Source organism: Pleurodeles waltl, chromosome 5 (assembly GCF_031143425.1).
Source record: "Pleurodeles waltl isolate 20211129_DDA chromosome 5, aPleWal1.hap1.20221129, whole genome shotgun sequence".
Taxonomy (NCBI): Eukaryota; Metazoa; Chordata; class Amphibia; order Caudata; family Salamandridae; genus Pleurodeles; species Pleurodeles waltl.
In genome coordinates this window covers 650,107,730-650,127,863 of record NC_090444.1, presented here as the reverse complement: position 1 = coordinate 650,127,863, position 20,134 = coordinate 650,107,730, and the positions used below count along the sequence as shown (strand labels likewise).

Sequence of the window (20,134 nt, the reverse complement as noted above, 5' to 3'; positions counted from 1 at the left end):
TGCATTTGGGTATAGTCACAATTGTGTTACTGCTACTGAAGTGCTGCTTGGTGAAGAAACCAAATGTAATTAAGTAACGTATGTCCACACAGCAAGCTCAAAAACAAATTCTATAAGCATACACTAACTTAAATTCTTCCTTCTACCCAAAGGTTAGAAAATAAATTTACTTACAACACTCCTACAGTGAAGAAACAAGCGCCTGTACATCCCAATAAATTCCTGGAAGTCGATTCCTGAAGAAAGGAGAGAGAGTCAAAGGATTACAGTGTAGATAAACTAAAACCATGCCACATTTGGAAAATGAATTAAGATCCCAAGTATGGCCAATGTCTCAAGATGATCAGCCTACCAAGCTTATCTGGATGTTAAGCTCAACTAGTATTTAAAATCATTTTCGTTGAAAAGTCTTAGTAAGCTGACACATACACCCATATATATATACATACACACACACACACACATACATAAACACACAAATTACTAGGTTATGACTCTAAGCATTGTCATACTGGAAACATGGATAACTTAAGCATGGACTAAGTAACTAGGCCCCAAGACGATTGTATACCTGTGAGGGAATCAAGAAAGATTAACACAACTTTCCAATGAACCACTCAATGAAATGTTACACATGAATTAGAAACATCAGAACCTTCTAGAATTACACTTTCAAATTCAAGTATAGTCTTTTGCATGAGGATCAGGAAATAATCTGAATGATTTCTATAACACCATATGAAATGTACTTGATGGAATTATTATGCACATACAATATAACATCTAGAATTCTAACACTTTAGTTTTCTTAAAATGCAGGAACATGAATTGCGCACATTGCAGAATTTTCACAAAGGTCTGTAAATGCCAATGAAATGACTGTGCACAATGAATAACAGGAGTTAAACTCAAGAAATGAATCGCGTGTCTTGCCGATTCGAAGGCCACCAAGTAAATGCCATGAAGTGGTAGCGCACAATGAACACTGTGATTTAAACACAAGAAATGAATTGCGTGTATTGCCCATTCGAGTACCACCAAATGAATGCCATGAAATGGTAGCGCACGTTGAGTAGCATGGGTTCAACACAAGAACTGAATCGCGAGTTCTGCTGATTCAAATGTCACCACGTAAATGCCATGAAATGGGTACACACAATGCATATCATGAATTAGACACAAGAAATGAATTGCGCGTCTTGCCGATTCGAAGGCCACCGTATGAATGGCAAGAAATGGTAGCGTAAAATGAATAACACGAATTTAGCACAGAAAATGAATTGCGCGTCTTGCCGATTCAAGTGTCAGCATGAAAGTACCATAAAACTTCAAGCGCACATTCACACACATAGGAGCAAAATAATTTTATCTTGCAAATTAGGCCCAAGAACTCAAAAGCCTTTGAGAACGGGATCGGGGGCCCAGCCCGACCTCCGTCTTACCGCCCTGATCAAGAATCACCGACAAAGTGAAAGGGCTAGGCCTGGAAGATCAAAGTAGGCCTCCGGAACAGGAGCTCAGGAAGTTGCTGCTGCTCTGCACCGGGACCTCTGAACAGTGAGCACATGGAGCTGGGCTGGCTTCCTTTTATAGAGTCTTGGCCCAGCCCACAGGCCACACCCAGGCATGCTGCAGGGCAAAGCTTCTAGAAGGCCCTGGAAAGGGACCACACCCTGATACACTCTGCAGCAATACATTGCAAATGAACAGTATTTATAAGCACCTTAAAAATAAGTCTTCATGATTGAACTCTGCAATGCAAAAGGTTAAACAACAGCATATCAGCACAATGCATAATGAAAATGTCACTTACCCAGTGTACATCTGTTCGTGGCATCAGTCGCTGTAGATTCGCATGTTTTGCATAGCTCGCCATCTGGTGTTGGGCCGGAGTGTTACAAGTTGTTTTTCTTCGAAGAAGTCTTTCGAGTCACGGGACCGAGTGACTCCTCCTTTTGTCTCCATTGCGCATGGGCGTCGACTCCATCTTCGATTGTTTTTCCCCGCAGAGGGTGAGGTAGGAGTTGAATTGTAGTAATAGTGCCCATGCAATGGAGTGACTAAGTATGTACCTATTTAAGGTTGAGATGATACATATACAAATAGTTGAAGGTAACTTCCAAACTGCTACAGGCTCCCGGGGAGGCGGGTGGGCACATGCGAATCTACAGCGACTGATGCCACGAAGAGATGTACACTGGGTAAGTGACATTTTCAGTTCGATGGCATCTGTCGCTGTAGATACGCATGTTTTGCATAGACTAGTAAGCAGTTATCTCCCCAAAAGCGGTGGCTCAGCCTGTAGGAGTGGAAGTAGTTTGAAATAATGTTCTTAATACGGCTTGACCTACTGTGGCTTGTTGTGCGGATAACACGTCTACACAGTAGTGCTTGGTGAATGTGTGAGGCGTAGACCATGTGGCTGCCTTACATATTTCTTGCATTGGGATGTTTCCTAGAAAGGCCATGGTAGCACCTTTCTTTCTGGTTGAGTGTGCCCTTGGTGTAATGGGCAGCTGTCGTTTAGCTTTAAGGTAGCAGATTTGGATGCATTTAACTATCCATCTGGCTATACCTTGTTTTGATATTGGGTTTCCTGCATGAGGTTTTTGAAATGCAATAAATAGTTGTTTAGTCTTTCTGATGTTCTTTGTTCTGTCAATGTAATACATTAATGCTCTTTTGACATCTAATGTATGTAGTGCCCTTTCAGCTACGGTATCTGGTTGTGGAAAGAACACTGGAAGTTCCACTGTTTGATTTAGATGGAACGGTGAAATAACCTTTGGCAAAAATTTAGGATTAGTCCTTAGGACGACCTTATTCTTGTGTAGTTGTATAAAAGGTTCTTGTATTGTAAACGCCTGAATCTCGCTTACTCTTCTTAGGGAAGTAATGGCGATGAGAAATGCAACCTTCCAGGTTAGGAACTGTATTTCGCAGGAGTGCATGGGTTCAAAAGGTGGACCCATAAGTCTAGTTAGGACAACATTTAGGTTCCATGAAGGAACAGGTGGTGTTCTTGGTGGTATAATTCTCCTAAGGCCCTCCATGAATGCTTTAATGACTGGTATATTATATAGGGAAGTTGAATAGGTAGTCTGCAGGTATGCAGATATTGCTGCAAGGTGTATTTTAATGGAAGAGAAAGCCAGGTTAGATTTTTGTAAGTGAAGCAAGTAACCCACTACATGTTCTGGAGTTGTGTGTAATGGTTGTATTTGATTAATATGGCAGTAGCAAACAAACCTCTTCCATTTACTTGCATAGCAGTGCCTGGTGGATGGCCTTCTGGCTTGCTTTATGACTTCCATACATTCTTGGGTAAGTTGTAAGTGCCCGAATTCTAGGATTTCAGGAGCCAGATTGCTAGATTCAGCGATGCTGGATCTGGGTGTCTGATCTTTTGGTTGTGTTAACAGATCTGGCATGTTGGGCAATTTGATGTAGGGTACTACTGATAGGTCTAGCAGCGTTGTGTACCAGGGTTGCCTTGCCCAAGTTGGTGCTATTAATATGAGTTTGAGTTTGTTTTGACTGAGTTTGTTTACCAGGTAAGGAAGGAGAGGGAGAGGAGGAAAAGCCTAAGCAAATATCCCTGACCAGTTCATCCATAGGGCATTGCCTTGGGACTGTTTGTGTGGGTATCTGGATGCGAAGTTTTGGCATTTTGCGTTCTCCTTCGTCGCAAACAAGTCTATTTGAGGTGTTCCCCAGAGTTTGAAATAGGTGTTCAGAATTTGGGGGTGAATTTCCCATTCGTGGACCTGTTGGTGATCTCGAGAGAGATTGTCTGCGAGTTGATTTTGGATCCCTGGTATAAATTGTGCTATTAGGCGAATTTGGTTGTGAATTGCCCAACGCCAATTTTTTTGTGCTAGCAGGCTTAACTGCGTGGAGTGCGTCCCCCCTTGCTTGTTTAGATAATACATTGTTGTCATGTTGTCTGTCTTGACGAGAATGTATTTGTGAACTATTATTGGTTGGAAAGCTTTTAGTGCTTGAAAAACGGCTAGAAGTTCTAGGTGATTTATATGCAGTTTTGTTTGATGTACGTTCCATTGTCCTTGTATGCTGTGTTGATCGAGGTGTGCTCCCCACCCTGTCATGGAAGCATCTGTTGTTATTACGTATTGTGGCACTGGGTCTTGGAAAGGCCGCCCTTTGTTTAAATTTATGTTGTTCCACCACAGAAGCGAGAGGTGAGTTTGGCGGTCTATTAACACCAGATCTAGAAGATGACCCTGTGCTTGAGACCACTGTGATGCTAGGCACTGTTGTAAGGGCCTCATGTGCAGTCTTGCGTTTGGGACAATGGCTATGCATGAAGACATCATGCCTAGGAGTTGTAATATCATCTTTGCTTGTATCTTTTGTGTTGGATACATGCGTTGTATGATGGTGTTGAAATTTTGAATTCTTTGGGGACTTGGAGTGGCTACTCCTTTTGTTGTGTCTATTATGGCTCCTAGGTATTGTTGTACCTTGCACGGCAGAATGTTGGATTTCGTGAAGTTGACGGTGAACCCTAGTTTGAAGAGGGTTTGTATGATCTGATTTGTGTGATCTGAGCACTCTATTAACGAATGGGCCTTGATTAGCCAGTCGTCTAGATATGGGAACACATGTATTTGCTGCCTTCTGATGTGTGCAGCGACTACTGCTAGACATTTGGTAAAGACTCTTGGTGCGGTTGTTAATCCGAAAGGCAGTACCTTGAATTGGTAATGTATTCCTTTGAATACAAACCTTAGGTATTTCCTGTGCGATGGGTGTATTGGTATATGGAAATACGCGTCCTTGAGGTCTAAAGTTGTCATGTAGTCGTGTAGTTTTAGCAATGGTAATACTTCTTGTAGTGTGACCATGTGAAAGTGGTCTGATTTGATGAATGTGTTCACTATTCTGAGGTCTAGGATTGGTCTCAGCGTTTTGTCCTTCTTTGGTATCAGAAAGTACAGTGAGTAAACTCCTGTGTTTATTTGTGTGTTTGGCACTAATTCGATTGCATTCTTTTGCAATAGTGCCTGCACTTCTATCTCCAGGAGATTGGAATGATGTTTTGTCAAATTTTGTGCTTTTGGTGGTATGTTTGGAGGGAATTGTAGAAATTCTATGCAATAACCATGTTGGATAATTGCTAGAACCCAAGTGTCTGTAGTGATTTTCTCCCATGCTTTGTAATAATGACTTATTCTTCCCCCCACTGGTGTTGTGTGGAGGGGGTGAGTGACATGTGAGTCACTGCTTAGTAGTAGGGGTTTTGGGGCTTTGAAATTTTCCTCTATTCCTAGGGAATTGCCCTCCTCTATATTGTCCCCGAAAACCTCCTCTGTACTGTCCCTGGTAATTGGACGGTGTTGCCTGTGAGGTGCTGGCTTGTGTGCTCTGACCCCGAAACCCCCCTCTAAAGGGTGTTTTACGGAATGTGCTGTAATTCCCTCTGCTCTGCGGGGAGTAGAGTGCACCCATGGCTTTAGCAGTGTCCGTGTCTTTTTTGAGTTTCTCAATCGCTGTGTCCACTTCTGGACCAAACAGTTCTTTTTAGTTAAAAGGCATATTGAGAACTGCTTGCTGAATCTCTGGTTTAAATCCAGACGTTCGGAGCCATGCATGCCTTCTGATAGTTACAGATGTATTAATTGTTCGTGCAGCTGTATCTGCAGCGTCCATGGAGGAGCGGATTTGGTTGTTGGAAATGGTCTGTCCCTCCTCAACCACTTGTTTTGCCCTATTTTGTAGGTCCTTGGGCAGATGGTCAATGAGATGTTGCATCTCATCCCAATGGGCTCTGTCATAGCGCGCAAGTAGTGCCTGGGAGTTAGCGATGCGCCACTGGTTTGCAGCTTGTGCTGCGACTCTCTTACCAGCTGCATCGAACTTGCGGCTTTCTTTATCTGGGGGTGGTGCATCTCCAGATGTGTGGGAGTTGGCCCTTTTCCTAGCTGCTCCTACAACGACAGAGTCTGGTGGCAGCTGTGTAGTGATGAAAGCCGGGTCTGTAGGAGGCGCCTTATACTTTTTTTCCACTCTTGGTGTGATTGCCCTACTTTTGACCGGCTCCTTAAAGATTTCTTTTGCGTGCCGGAGCATACCAGGGAGCATAGGCAGGCTTTGGTAGGAGCTGTGGGTGGAGGAGAGTGTGTTGAATAAAAAGTCATCCTCGACCTGTTCTGAGTGGAGGCTTACATTGTGAAATTGTGCTGCTCTAGCCACCACTTGAGAATACGCAGTGCTGTCCTCTGGTGGAGATGGCTTCGTAGGGTATGCCTCCGGACTGTTATCTGACACTGGGGCGTCGTATAAGTCCCATGCGTCTTGATCTTGGTCACCCTGGCTCATGGTGGTATGAGCTGGGGAATGTGATGGAGTTTGTGCTGGTGAGACGTTAATCACAGGTGGAGGAGAGGGTGGTGGGGTAACTTTTTTCACCACTTTTGTTTGTGGTGTTTGTTCAGTTTGGAACTCCAATCTTCTCTTTCTTCTAATAGGGGGAAGGGTGCTTATTTTTCCTGTCCCCTGCTGTATGAAAATACGCTTTTGCATATGGTCTACATCAGTTGAGTGTAGCTCTTCCTCAAACCTATGCTTTTGCATTTGGGAGGTTAGCAAGTGCTCTTCTGTATAAGAGCCTGAAACTGGGTCGGTTGCAGTTTGTTTTGGCACCGAAACCCTGTCTGCATCTTTTTTCGGCTCCGAGGTGACTTTTTTCTTTTTCGGGGCCGAAACCTCTCGGCGTCGATCTTCTACGGTGCCGCTGTCTCGGCGTCGAGCCGTGTCTACACCGGTATCTCGGTGTCGATGCTTGTCTCCAGCACTTTCTCGGTCCCGAGAAGGCTGCGTGCCGGTGTCTCGACCGGAGTCGGACGATCTCGGCACTGTTTGGGCCTTTTTCGGTGCCGACGGTCGGTCACCGAATTTATGGGTCGAGCCATGGCCTGGTGGCAGTGGCGTCCCCTGGGCCTTGTAAATCTTCTGAGTGGTTTTCGACGTCTTACTCACGGTTTGTGTATCGTCGAATCCTTCGGAGTCCGATTCTTGGATCGAAAAGGTTCCCTCCTCTTCTTGTTCCTCGAACTCCCGGTGGGCTGTCGGCACGGACGCCATTTGAAGTCTTCTGGCTCGACGGTCTCGGAGTGTTTTTCGGGACCGGAACGCACGACAGGCCTCGCAGGTGTCTTCACTGTGCTCAGGTGACAGGCACAGGTTGCAGACCAAGTGTTGGTCTGTATAGGGGTATTTATTGTGGCATTTGGGACAGAAACGGAACGGGGTCCGTTCCATCGGCGTTCTTCTGCACGCGGTCGGGCCGACCAGGCCCCAACGGGGGATCGAAAAAATTACCTCGAAGGGCACCGGAGCTCTTCGATCTTAGACGCGGTGTTGAATCTAACTATGCCGATCCCGAACGCAACAATACCGACGAAAATCTTCCGAAATTAGCTATCTTTCCGTTCCGAAACTCGGAGCGACAGGAACACGTCCGAACCCGATGGCGGAAAAAAAACAATCGAAGATGGAGTCGACGCCCATGCGCAATGGAGACAAAAGGAGAAGTCACTCGGTCCCGTGACTCGAAAGACTTCTTCGAAGAAAAACAACTTGTAACACTCCGGCCCAACACCAGATGGCGAGCTATGCAAAACATGCGTATCTACAGCGACAGATGCCATCGAACATTACGTTATCTTGAAAGTGCTGGGTTTTTGCATTCTAGTTGCCCGTAGAGCGCGCACTGCCCTGGTGTTGACAGTAGTGCTGTAGATTCACAAGCTATGCATAGCTCTTCCAACATTTAGTGTTGGGTTCGGAGTGTTACAAGTTTTTTTTCTTCGAAGAAGTCTTTTCAGAGTCACATGATCCTTTCGGTTACAGTGCGCATGGGCATCGACTCCATTGTTATATTATATTCCGGCAAAGGAGTGATAGGGTATAAGAATATAAATAGATGTCCATGCAAATGTAAATGTATCCACATATGTACAAATGGTAACTTTTAACAACTACAGGCTTCTGGGGAGGAGGGAGGGTTCATGTGAATCTGCAGCACTACATGCCACGAACAGGTGTACATTGGGTAAGTGACATTTTCCGTTCAATGGCATGTGTGGCTGCAGATACACATGCTATGCATAGACTACAAAGCAGTTAATTCTCCCAAAAAATAGCTGTGGCTAGCCTGTAGGAGTTGAAGTTGTTTGAAATAGTGTCTTGAAAATACATCTATACAAATAATGTTTTGTAAATGTATGAGGAGTAGACCATGTGGCAGCTTTACATATATCAGCCAATGGTATGTTTCCTAAGAATGCCATGAACGCACCTTTCTTTCTTGTAGAATGTGCTCTACGTGTGATCAAAAGTTGTATTTTTGCCTTAATGTAACATGTTTATATGCATCTAACAATCCATCTTGCTAACCCTTGCTTAGAGGTAGGATTGCATTTATGTGGTTGCTGAAACGCAACGAAAAGGTTGTTTTGTTTTCCTAAAATCTTTAGTTCTATCTATATAATACATAAGAGCTCTTTTGGAGATCAAGAGTATGAAGGGCTCTTTCTGTAACTGAGTCTGACTGTGGAAAGAAGACTGGAAATTCCACTGTTTGGTTGTTGTGAAAAGGATATACTACTTTTGGTAGAAATTTGGGATTTGTCTTAAGTACATCTTTATGTTTGTGTACTTGAAAAAAGGTTCTTCAAGAGTGAATGCTTTTATTTCATTAACTCTTCATAATCAAGTAATAGCTACTATAAAAGGCAACCTTACATGTCAAAAACTGAATTTGACAAGAGTGCATGGGTTCAAAAGGTGGGCCCATGAGTCTGGTAAGTACGATATTTAGATTCCAAGAAGGAACAGGTGGAGTTCTAGGCGGAATAATGCATTTTAATCCTTTCATGAAGGCATTAATAACTGGAACTCTGAACAGAGAAGTGTGTTGAATAGTCTGCAAGCATGCTGATATTGCAGTACGATGAATTTTAATGGATGAGAAAGCTAAATTTGATTTCTGCAAATGAAGTATGTAGCATACAATGTCTTGTTTTGATGCTGTAAGTGGATCAGTGTTTTTAGTAAACAAATCTTTTCCATTTGTTAGCATAACACCATCTAGTAGTAGGTTTATGTGCCTGCTTAAGCGCGTCCATACATTCTAAGGGAAGTTTTAGGTATCCAAATTTTATGACTTCAGGAGCCAAATCGCTAAATTGAGAGCCCTGGGGTTTGGGTGCGTGATTTTACCTTTGTTTTGTGTTAATAAATCGGGTCAGTTTGGAATGTGGTACTACCGACAGGTCTAGGAGGTGTGGTGTACCAATGTTCACATGCCCATGTTGGGGCTATTAGTATCATGGTCAGAGATGTCTGACGTAGCTTGTTGACCAGAAAAGGAAGGAGTGGGACAGGGGGGGAAAAGCGTAAGCAAATATCCCTGACCAATTGATCCACAGAGCATTGCCCTTGGATAGGGGATGTGGGTGTCTGGATCCGAAGTTTTTACATTTTGCGTTTGCTTGTTGCGAATATGTCTATTTCTATTTTTTAAAGTACTTTTGAAACACCTGAAAGTGAATCTCTCATTTGTGTGTCTGTTGGTGGTTCCTGCTTAGGAGATCCGCCAGCTGATTGTGTATTCCTGAATATATTCTGCTAACAGATGAATGTGATTATGAATTGCCCATTCCCATATTGTCTGAGCTAGAAGGGACAGTTGAGATGAATGTGTCCCACCTTGTTTTTTCAGGTAATACATGGTCGTCATACTGTCTGTTTTTATCAGAACAGTCTTGTGTTTGAGATGGGGTTGAAATGCTTTTAGGGCAAGGAACACAGCTAATAATTCTAAATGGTTTATGTGAAATTCTCTCTGTTTGGAATCCCATTCCCCTTGAATGGTGATGTTGTCTAGATGAGCTTCCCAACCTATCACTGATGCGTCTGTTGTTACTCCTTTTTCAGATTGTTGAGATTCCACCATTGAAGGTATGCGTGCATATGGCGGTCCATCAACACTAGATCTTGCAATTGATCTAGTGCCTGAGACCATTGCTGTGAGAGGCATTGTTGTAAAGGCCACATGTTGAGTCTTGCATGTGGTACTATCGCTATGCAAGATGCCATCATTCCCAGAATCTTCATGATATATCTTACAGTGTGTAGGAAGTTGGCTCTGTATATACTATCTCAAAGTAAGAGATAGCGTGCACAGAGTCCAAGGGTTCCCCTTAGAGGTAGGATAGTGGCAAAATTAGATAATTCGAATGCCCTATGTTGTGGTAGTGTGGTCGAGCAGTAGGCTTATCAGAGAGTAGTGTTAAGCATTTGTTGTACACACACAGACAAACGAGGAACACACACTCAAAGGCTTACTCCAGGCCAATAGGTTCTTATATAGAAAAATATATTTTCTTAGTTTATTTTAAGAACCACAAGTTCAAGATTTGAAGTAAATACATATAATGCAAGGTACGCCACACAAGTAAGTTAGGAACTTTGAATTAGAGCAATATCATATACAGTCTTTGTTAAAATGGCAACAAGCTATTTTAAAACAATGGTCACAGTGCAAAATTCAACAGTTCCTTGGGGAGGTAAGTATAGGTTAGTTTGTGAGGTAAGTAATACACTTACAAGTCTCCGTTCCTGGGCATAGGCAGCCCACCGTTGGGGGTTCAAGGCAACCCTAAAGTTACCACACCAGCAGCTCAGGGCCGGTCAGGTGCAGAGGTCAAAGAGGTGCCCAAAACACTGTAGTCTGGGTCTGTAGGGGAAGTTTGTACTTTTTGTCAATACGTAGAGTAATTACTCTAGCTTTGACTAGCTCACTAAAAATTTGGTCTGCATGTTTGACCTTTCCAGGAAACATGGGAAGGCACTGATATCTAGAGTGAGTGGGGGACAGAGTGGTGAACAAGAAATCCTCCTCTAGGGGCTCAGTATGCATAAGCAACCCATGATAAGCAACTGCCCTGGAAACAACCTGTGTGTATGCAGTAGTGTCCTCTGGTGGAGAAGGCTTGGAGGGGTAGAAGTCAGGATCATTATCTGGAATAGGATCCGTGTCATATAAATCCCAAGGATCCGCTGTATCCCCGAGAGTACTGTGAGTGTGTTGGTGAAGGCAACGGTGGTAGACTAGTGTGTGGAGGAGAAAAAGAAAGCTGTGGTGAATGAAGAGAAGTAGAGGCAGGTACCGGTTTCTCCTTTTGCTTGTAAAGTTTTGGTGGTGGTTAAACAGTATCTAATTCTTCCTGAAAAGCCAGCTTTCTTTTAGTTTTGAAAGGAGGTGCAGTAACAATTCTGCCAGTCTCTTTGTGTATGTGGATTCTGGATTGTCTCTCATCCATAACCTCCAGTATAGGCTGAATCTCAGTGTCCTCCTCAGAAGGTCTGTAAGGTTCCTGCACTGACTTCGAACTTTGTTTGAGGCGACTCGAAGGTCCTTTATCCTCTGTATAAGAAGCTTTCTTGGGTTCCGAAGTTCAGATCTTTTTCGGTCCCAAAAATTGAATCTGTTGTTTCGGCTCTGAATCAGGGCATCGAAGCTTCGACTCTGAGGAGTGAGGATGCTTGCTGGAGTCTGAGGCAGAGATCTTCACCGATTTACTTGACTCCGAAGTCGACGGAGCAATGGCCTTTTTTGGCGCCAGGCCAGAGGGTCGGTCGACAAAAGTCTTTTTTCGGGTCGAACCATGGCCTTCTGGTAGTGGTGTACCCAAGGCCTTCAGTGTTTTTTTGTATATGGGCGTAGGGGCATACGTATCCACTTGCTGGCCAGCAGTGATAGGCCTATCTTCTTCCAGTTCTTGCTTAGAGTCGGTGTCTCGGATGGAGACCTCTGTCTGCGCCTGTTCTTCCATGACGTTGAGATGTTCTGTACTTTGACTTTGACGCCATCTCTAACCTTCTGGCTCTCTGGTCACTCAGGGTCTTCATGGATCTAAATGATCGACAGGCCTCACCATCCTCTTCTCGGTGGTCCGGAGAAAGACACAAATTTCAAACCAGGTGTTGGTCTACATAGGGAAACTCTGCGTGGCACAGAGGGCAGAATCGAAATGGGAGTCCGATCCATCAGGCTTCCACGTGGTAGGCCAGAGTCTGGCGCAAGCGCCCAGAAGGGCAAAGTCTATATTACGGTTTGAGGCTAGATGGAAAGCGATCAAAACAATACCGACGATTAAATGAGTTTAAGGTTTCCGATTCGAAATCTCTGAGCGAGAGGAAACACGGCGGAACTATACGGCGGAAAGAAAACAATCTAACAATGGAGTCGCTGCCCTTGCACACTGTAACAGAGAGGAGGAGTCACTCGATCCTGTGTCTCCGAAAAGACTTCTTTGAAGAAAAACAACTTGTAACACTCCGAGCCCAACACTAGATGTCGGAAGAGGAGTCCCTCGATCTCGTGACTCGAAAAGACTTCTTCGAAGAAAAACAACTTGGAACACTCCGAGCCCAACACTAAATGGCGGGATGTGCAAAGCATGTGTATCTGCAGCTACACATGCCATCTAACATGTATGTATGTGTGTATATATATATATATATATATATATATATATATATATATATATATATATATGCTAAGGGAAATGAAAAAGTATATCATTCAATTGTTTAGGTGCTCTTACTTTAATACTGTAAAACATCAATAAAATAATAAAATTAGTTAATTTACATGTCTGCACAGTTCTAGTAAGTATAATATGGGGCTGTGCCTGCAATCACAAGCCACATTTGGACATTAACAAATAACTGATGTGTATCATCAGCAATTCTGTAGCAAGAGGACTTCCAACTTCATATTGTAAGTTAATGGTCCCTTATTAAAAAAGAAAAAAAGGTGCCAGATGGTTCCTGCCTTTACTGCTGTACCCTCTAATGGTATATTTGCTCAAGAGCCATTTTTGTCAATTAATGAGAAGTATGATAACCCTATAATTAAATATATCTAATGCAGAGGTTAAAGGGAAATGTAAACAATATAGGCCTGAACCCTAGTGGACTGACTAATCCCTGGTAATAAAAAGAGAACCAATAACTTGGGAAATATCTGCTTAAGGTGGCAGTTAATCATTCTATTTGTGCACTAGTACTCGAAATGTAGAAACTAGACCGATCATAGCACATGAAAACAAAGCAACACTGGTTTAATTTGCTGTTTGATTATTAAAGTGTTGCTGCATAGCTGCTTCATGCAACATGCCTAGATAACATAACACCAAAAGTGAAGCCACCGAACAGACGAAGTATCGGTAAGAGATAATATACAAAGCTTGAAATTGCACACTGTTGTATAGAACACCGTCATAATTGCGAGTTCTTCCCACAGGCAGGCAAAGAAGGATAGTGTGACAAATAGAAGTAGGCACCACGGCATGTTAAAGTACATGAAATATTGTCTGCATGAGCATGACTTCTATTTATGACGTAACCTCTGTCTTTCAACCGAACAACTGATGAAATGCATTGACTATTTAAAAAAATAGCAGCAATTTCAAAGATAATTTTCAACTTCCGTGATCATTGGAGTACATGGGATTTTACTGCATTAGTATACATTAGTATTAGTATACAAGCAAGCACTAGCAAAGACAGGTTTCCTAAATTTTGGCAGAACTTACATTCCTGATTACGCAACATGCATAAAACCTTTATAGGACTTAATACGTCCTGATTTTTCCAATAAATTTTGGACAGACGAACACACGCATTCTCAGAGACCTGCAGACAGACATGCTTGCAGCACAACATCTACACACAAGGGACAATAAAACACACTTGGTCATCAGAGTAATTGCTGGTGCCATTGGTTACACCTATGTAACTTTTAGTGAGGGTGAGACCGTCCCGATTGCATACAAATCACACTTGTACTCCGCAGCAGAACAACGCTTTGCTCACACTGAGAAAATTCTCACTGCTGTACAGATGGCTGTCATTAAAGAAAGATCTCTAGCTCAGGGCAAACGTAATATTGTCGTCTCGCCGATCCCAGCCTTTGAGGCGGTTACCAAAGCCAGCGTTCCAAACACTAAAGCATTATATCCACGTTAGATACAATGGGCCACGTCTCTGACAGCCACTGATGTAGACTACTTTTTTGACCCAAAATTACAAACTCAAGAATTTTTACAACATGAACGAAAATACCCAGTTCCTGCAAGCACACGGCCTATTGATCAGTATCAAAGAGTCATGTACACCGATGGCTCTGCACAACCTGCAATTGGCACAAAGCATCAATATTCCGCTGCTTGCGCAGTCGTAAGTGGCTACATGGAGGATAATGAATTGTGTCCCTAACATACATTCACGCAAACCCTCTGGGATTCCACAGCACAGCTAGCAGAGCTAAAAGCTCTGGTGATGGCTCTGGAACATAAGGATCCTGCACAGCTGATGCCGATTGTCTGTGATTCCTACTACTGTGTACAGTTCTTCAATGAATACCTGCATTACTGGCGTCAGAGATTCTAAAAGCAACACCATTAAACACAGACTTCGTGGAGGGGGGGGGGGGGGGGGGGAGTAGCAGATCTGAAGGAAACGCTACCAAATGTCCATCTTGTGCATACACTTGGACACCAGCGTGTTGGAATCCACATTGCTGGGAATACACTGGCTGATGAAGCCGCAAAGCCAGCGGTCGTTACGGCCACTGTTGCTGCAGTAACTTGCTTAGGTTTGAAACTGGACAAAGACATATGGGCTGCCTTGAAAGCTACTGCTGATTGTTCACCCTATCCAAAAGCATTTCCTGCTAAATATTCCTATCGCATGGGAGGCTGCCTAAACGCTGAGGTTAAGATACCAGGCATAGAGGTTTGAGAAATTCCCAATAAAGATATAAGACCAGAGTTGATTAAAGCAGTGTATGAGGGGGCAGCATCTGCCCATGCTGGTGTGGCGACAACAATATTGTTACAAGCCCGTTTTTGGTAGCCAGGCCTATACAAAGAGGCCAAGCAGTACGTCCTTTGTTGTGACATCTGCAAACAAATTGAAGTTTCCACTGCCAAGCGCCCAAAGTAGACACCCTTCCTAATTTCCAAAAAACTTTTACAATGTGTGTACTTGGACCATTTTGGTCCCCTAACACCAGACAGTGCATACAAAAAATCTTAGTCGCTCTGGACTCTTGCTCCAGATTTCTATTGGTGTGGCCACAACACTCGGCTGATGCTGGGACTGTTATTAAAGATTTAATCGGTAAATATGCAGTTGCAGCATTCCACTCGGACCAGGGCCATGCTTTCCCCTCAAGGACATTCAGGGACGCCATGGCTTCATTGGGGATCCAACTCCATTACTCGTCTCAATTTCATCCCAAGGGAAATAATGTTGTGAAGCAATTAAACCGTGAATTAAAGCAATCCTTAACAGCCAGAGTCTTAAGTACAGGTCATAGTTGGCTTAACCACCAGTATGGAGTCCAGAGAGCACTTAATCTGCCTAGAAGGTCCCTGGGGGGGTCGTACTTCATATGAGTGCCTGTTCGGAACTCAAATGTATGTTCCATATCTTGGTGGTCCTGGCATGGATGCAGCAGAAACACCCTTTGACATAAATGAACGTGTCACTGTCTTACAGGATTTGCAACAGTTCTCAAAGACAACGCTTCTGCCAGTATTGTGCAGTGTACCTGTAACACCTACAGGCTGGATTCCTAAAGTCGGGGATCTAGTACGTGAAAAGGTGGCTGTGAAAAAGGAATGTGGCCCTTCTTATCATACACCAGTACCAGTCTTGGGAATACACGGTACCAGAACTGTCATTCTACCATCATTGGCAGGTGCCAAAGAAAATCGCTTTGTACCTATCGCCAATGTCAAACTACATCATGTGGCCGATCCTGCACAGCCGACCAAAAGGAACAGCCAGTAGTTCCCGAATCCCTCTCACTACTGATCAAGAAGTTCCTCTACAAGTTGTATGCGGCAAAACCGACACCTCTCCGAGCTTGGTGAGGGTGGAAAATGATCGTGCATTGGTTCCACTGACATCAGATAATACAGAAACGACTGATCGATTTGACACAACACAGACGGATGGCCCTATTTACTCTGAGCCACCACGGGAAATACCCACTCCACTTACAGATACGACTCCAGTCTTTGCACATACTGCTTCTGGATACTTTGCCGTCCTCAATGACAACATTTCGGACTCATTCGTCTCTTCGACAGCTGAACTGTCAAAAACACATGAGCTGATTAACTGGCTTAAAGCAACTTATTTTATTTTTCCATGGACCGCTCTGTGGCTTTCCTTGACTGTATTCGTGTTCCTATATTGGATTGGATTTGTCGTCACATTCTTTTTGTTAATACATGGTCATTTTCTTCCTGAAAAATCAACCGTTGAACTGGTGGATGAGGTCCTAAAACCACATTTTTCCTCGCACAAGGTCCGCAGAGACTTGTCTTTTGTGAACATTTCCGCTATACCAATTCCTGATGGATTTGTTTGGGATAAAGTAACATTTGATATATACGGCCCCACAGAGGTCATTCAAATACCATATGTTTTTAAAAACTTTCAATGAACGATATAATACCTGGAGTTGTTTCTGATGATTGGGATGTGAAAACAGTTGATTCTATGATGATTGAATTGCAATCTAAAGAGAATTATGGTGATATGTTCTGCTATAATTATTATTGGCACCATTTCATCCACAGAGCAAGTACCCTGAAGACTGATTTTAATTACACACAATGGGAAGATTGTCCAACTCCATCTCAAGGGAGTTCTAAAACATATTCTGAAAAGTTTACATATTTTTCTGGGCACGATGTTAAAAATGCTGAGTCATATTATTTTAAATTTCCACCGACAGAAAATGTACGCATACTATTGACAAATACGTGTTTTTTTTATTTATTCGGATTCCTTTGTTTCCCAGTTGACCATAGAAGGCTATGAATATTTGCCGAAGTCGATCGACTTAAAAAGTGTGTGGGGAACTAGACATTGGCAAATACAGGGGAAGGAAGCTTTATTTAGAGCATCCCTAATACCTTTTCAAATTATATTTTTAAATGAAACTGTAAAACAAACAAGTTGCTTAGCAAAGATTAAGAAATTGAACACGCCCAGTATTCCTACACCTGCTAAATGTTATAAATGGCAGATATATATATAAATGCAACTGAAGATCAGCTTAATGAATGTGTCCAGAATGGTACGTTTAATGTGTCACTGTCAGTTCCTGGCGGGTGGTTATTGTGGCCAATAGATACCAATGGGTGTCAAACGTTTTATAAACTTCACAGGAGGTTTTAGAACTAGCAGGCCGAACCCTCGCTATATATCATCCGAACATGCGGGTATAGTAACATACAATGTAGGGAAACTATGCCAGCAATGGTTAAAAACGTCCTCATTAGACGCGGTTAGAGAACACCTAAGTCTCCTGTCTAATGACACTGACTTACAGGATTTCCTGTTTTACCCCTGAAAACAACACAGAAAGTGCTTCTTATATGAAGTAGAAACGTTGCCTTTCACTGTGGCTGAAATACCATCTGCTCAGTGGGTAATAAACAGGGTCATTAATCTGCGTATTTCCACAGTTCAATTCACCTCCTGTTTAAAACACATTGCAGTAGGCAAATATGAAAGGCTGTGAAATAGTTACATCCATGAGGTGTGGGAACTACCCTTCTCGTACAAATGTCTCAGTGGCATGAAAGAGGTCTTTCTTAGCAGTAGTGAATGCGATACTTCTGTCAGCCATTCAATGGTTTGTAAATAGCTGTTCTTGCATGAGGCGTGTAACGCGTCTGCTGCAAACTTGGCTTGTTATCTGAAGGGAGTTCCGGTCCCCTTGATTAGGCCAACGTTCCAGGTGCTTTCAAACGGCAGCTATGTTTTCCTCAATGGTGAAGACTGTTGTGAGATGCGAGCCGTAATAGCTTATGTTGTTTCGGCCTCTAAGATTGTTACACGCTGCGGGAACGTACTTTTTCCTCCCACTAGAATTAAGAAAGTAGCTGACATTTGGCATCATATTGCTACTTCTAATGTGAATTTTGACAAGCTGAGCAGACTCAAAGCTTTACTGTTTCAAAAACATGTGTCCCTCACATCTGCACGCGAGACCTACGCACTTCAAGTGGCAAGGTCGTCAGCAGAGATACAGTCCCTTTTAAGTACCAACTTTCCGAGAAACTTTGGTGAACTTGTGGGACGAATATTTAATGCGTCCAGTACTACTGGAATCGCACACTTCTTTAAGGCTGTTGGTTCTGGTTTCGTTCACACCTTCTCTTCCATATTCGGTTTAATAGCATCAGCCATCCACTCAATATTCTCCAGTATTTTGGGGGGATATCCAATAACTTTGGCTATAATAGTTGGTATTATGCTGTTGCTATTTTTCATGTACAATGGCTGCCCCGGCGCAACAAGGAGGAATGAGACCGCTCCCATTAGCGTATCTGTTTGGTGAACGCATGATGCAGTATTTTGGAGCAACACTCCTGCAGGAATTGGAGTGTGATTGGTCCCTGTCATTCAGACCGGTTTTGCATTGTGTGCAGCCTGTGTTTCGGTGCCTCTAGTGCTCTTTCGAACATGCACTAGACGTTTGTCTTTCTACGCAACACTTGCTTTCATTGGACGCTGATCTGTTGATGTTCTCGTTAAGGGCTCATTGCCAGACATGCACACTGACGGTGCGTTTGCTAGGGGAAGGTGCTTATAAGTTGCCCTTCTTGGAGGATGCGGATCTTAACTCATTATTGGGCACACCACGGGATGCCGCCTTGGCTGAGGCTCAGGTTATGGAACATAACTGCTCCTTGGTTCTTCTCGACGATGCTTTTCCAACATTAACACCTGCCGAAGTGGAAGCTTTCCTGTCCTCCATTTTCCCGGACTGAACTGGACATTATAAAAAAATAACTAACTCTTGAAATTCGGTCCTTTTATGCCACATGTTAACATTTTAAATTGTCCTTTTATATGTGCTCATGTGTCCCTTTAACTTGTCATTATTGACATTTTTTACTTATATATCTTAGGTTGAGTCTTAGTAGTTTTTATGTATATTTTGGCTTTGAACCACCTTCAAACAACCAAGAGAGGGTATTGTGTAGCCATTTTAGCTATAGCTGCATGCATGTTATTTTAGCATACTAGGCCTGCAACTGTGCACTTTAACCTAGATATAGTCAGCTTTGTTTTATTATTCTTACAACAGCCACTTTTGAGGTCTTGTTTTATTTTACTCTATCTAGCTGTTTTGCCTAGGCCAGCAATGCTTTCTTAAACAAGACATTCTTGCTCACTCCGTGCTTCTTTCCGGGCTGTAGTAAGACAGGTTGCCGATGAATGTGGTACAAGTTTTGTCTCGGACATTCAGAGAAAAACACACATCCTTACGTAGGGACACTTTCTCAGAACATCAGCTGTTTTATTATACAAAAAACACTTCTTTGCCACTTACACGTTAGAGTGAGATTCCAGCCAGAGAATCACGACTATATTCTGATTGCCAGACACTTCACTACAGCTGCTTATGCAGAATCCAGGCATTTCCTCAGGTATGGGGGCTGATGAGGCACTGCTAGTTAGCCGGAGCAAATCCCAGATTGGGGCAACAGGTGTCACCTGTAGTGGGTCAGACTCAGTCTCCCACACCGCAGGCGATCCTGCCGCTCACAATCCAGTAGTCTCATTAGAATAATGAGCGCCTACGTGACAAGACCACTGATGAGATAGACACTGCTGTAAGGGACGCATGTGTAGTCTGGCATGAGGTACGCATGACAGAAGCATGAAGCCATCATTCCTAAGGCCCTCACAACTATTCTCACTGTACAAGTGTGGTTCTACTGTAATTGAGACGGAAGAGTTTGAAATGTTTGAATGTATGCTGGGTTTGGATATGCCATCCCTGACTGAGTATTGAGAATTGCTCCCAGATAAGGCTATGTCTGTGAGGGTTGGAGATGGGATTTGCGAAAGAGGATTGTAAATCCCATTGTGTGAGTAGAAGATTTACTGTGTACTGAATATGATTCACACAATGTTGGATGGCATTTGCCTTGATTAGCCTGTCGTCCAAGTATGGGAAGGTGTGAATATGTTGTCTTCTGAGGAATGTGGCAACTTGTTA

General features: G+C 43.2%; 1 protein-coding gene across 6 annotated transcripts in view; it reads right to left on the bottom strand.

The window, feature by feature from the left end:
• CEP43 (centrosomal protein 43) overlaps positions 1-20,134 on the bottom strand; it is a 292,488-nt gene that overhangs the window by 133,321 nt on the left and 139,033 nt on the right. For all 6 annotated transcript variants that reach the window (XM_069234521.1, XM_069234520.1, XM_069234525.1 and 3 more), the window contains one exon: positions 175-236. In XM_069234521.1, the coding sequence (XP_069090622.1) occupies positions 175-236 (62 nt within the window). The remainder of the gene's footprint in view (positions 1-174; positions 237-20,134) is intronic.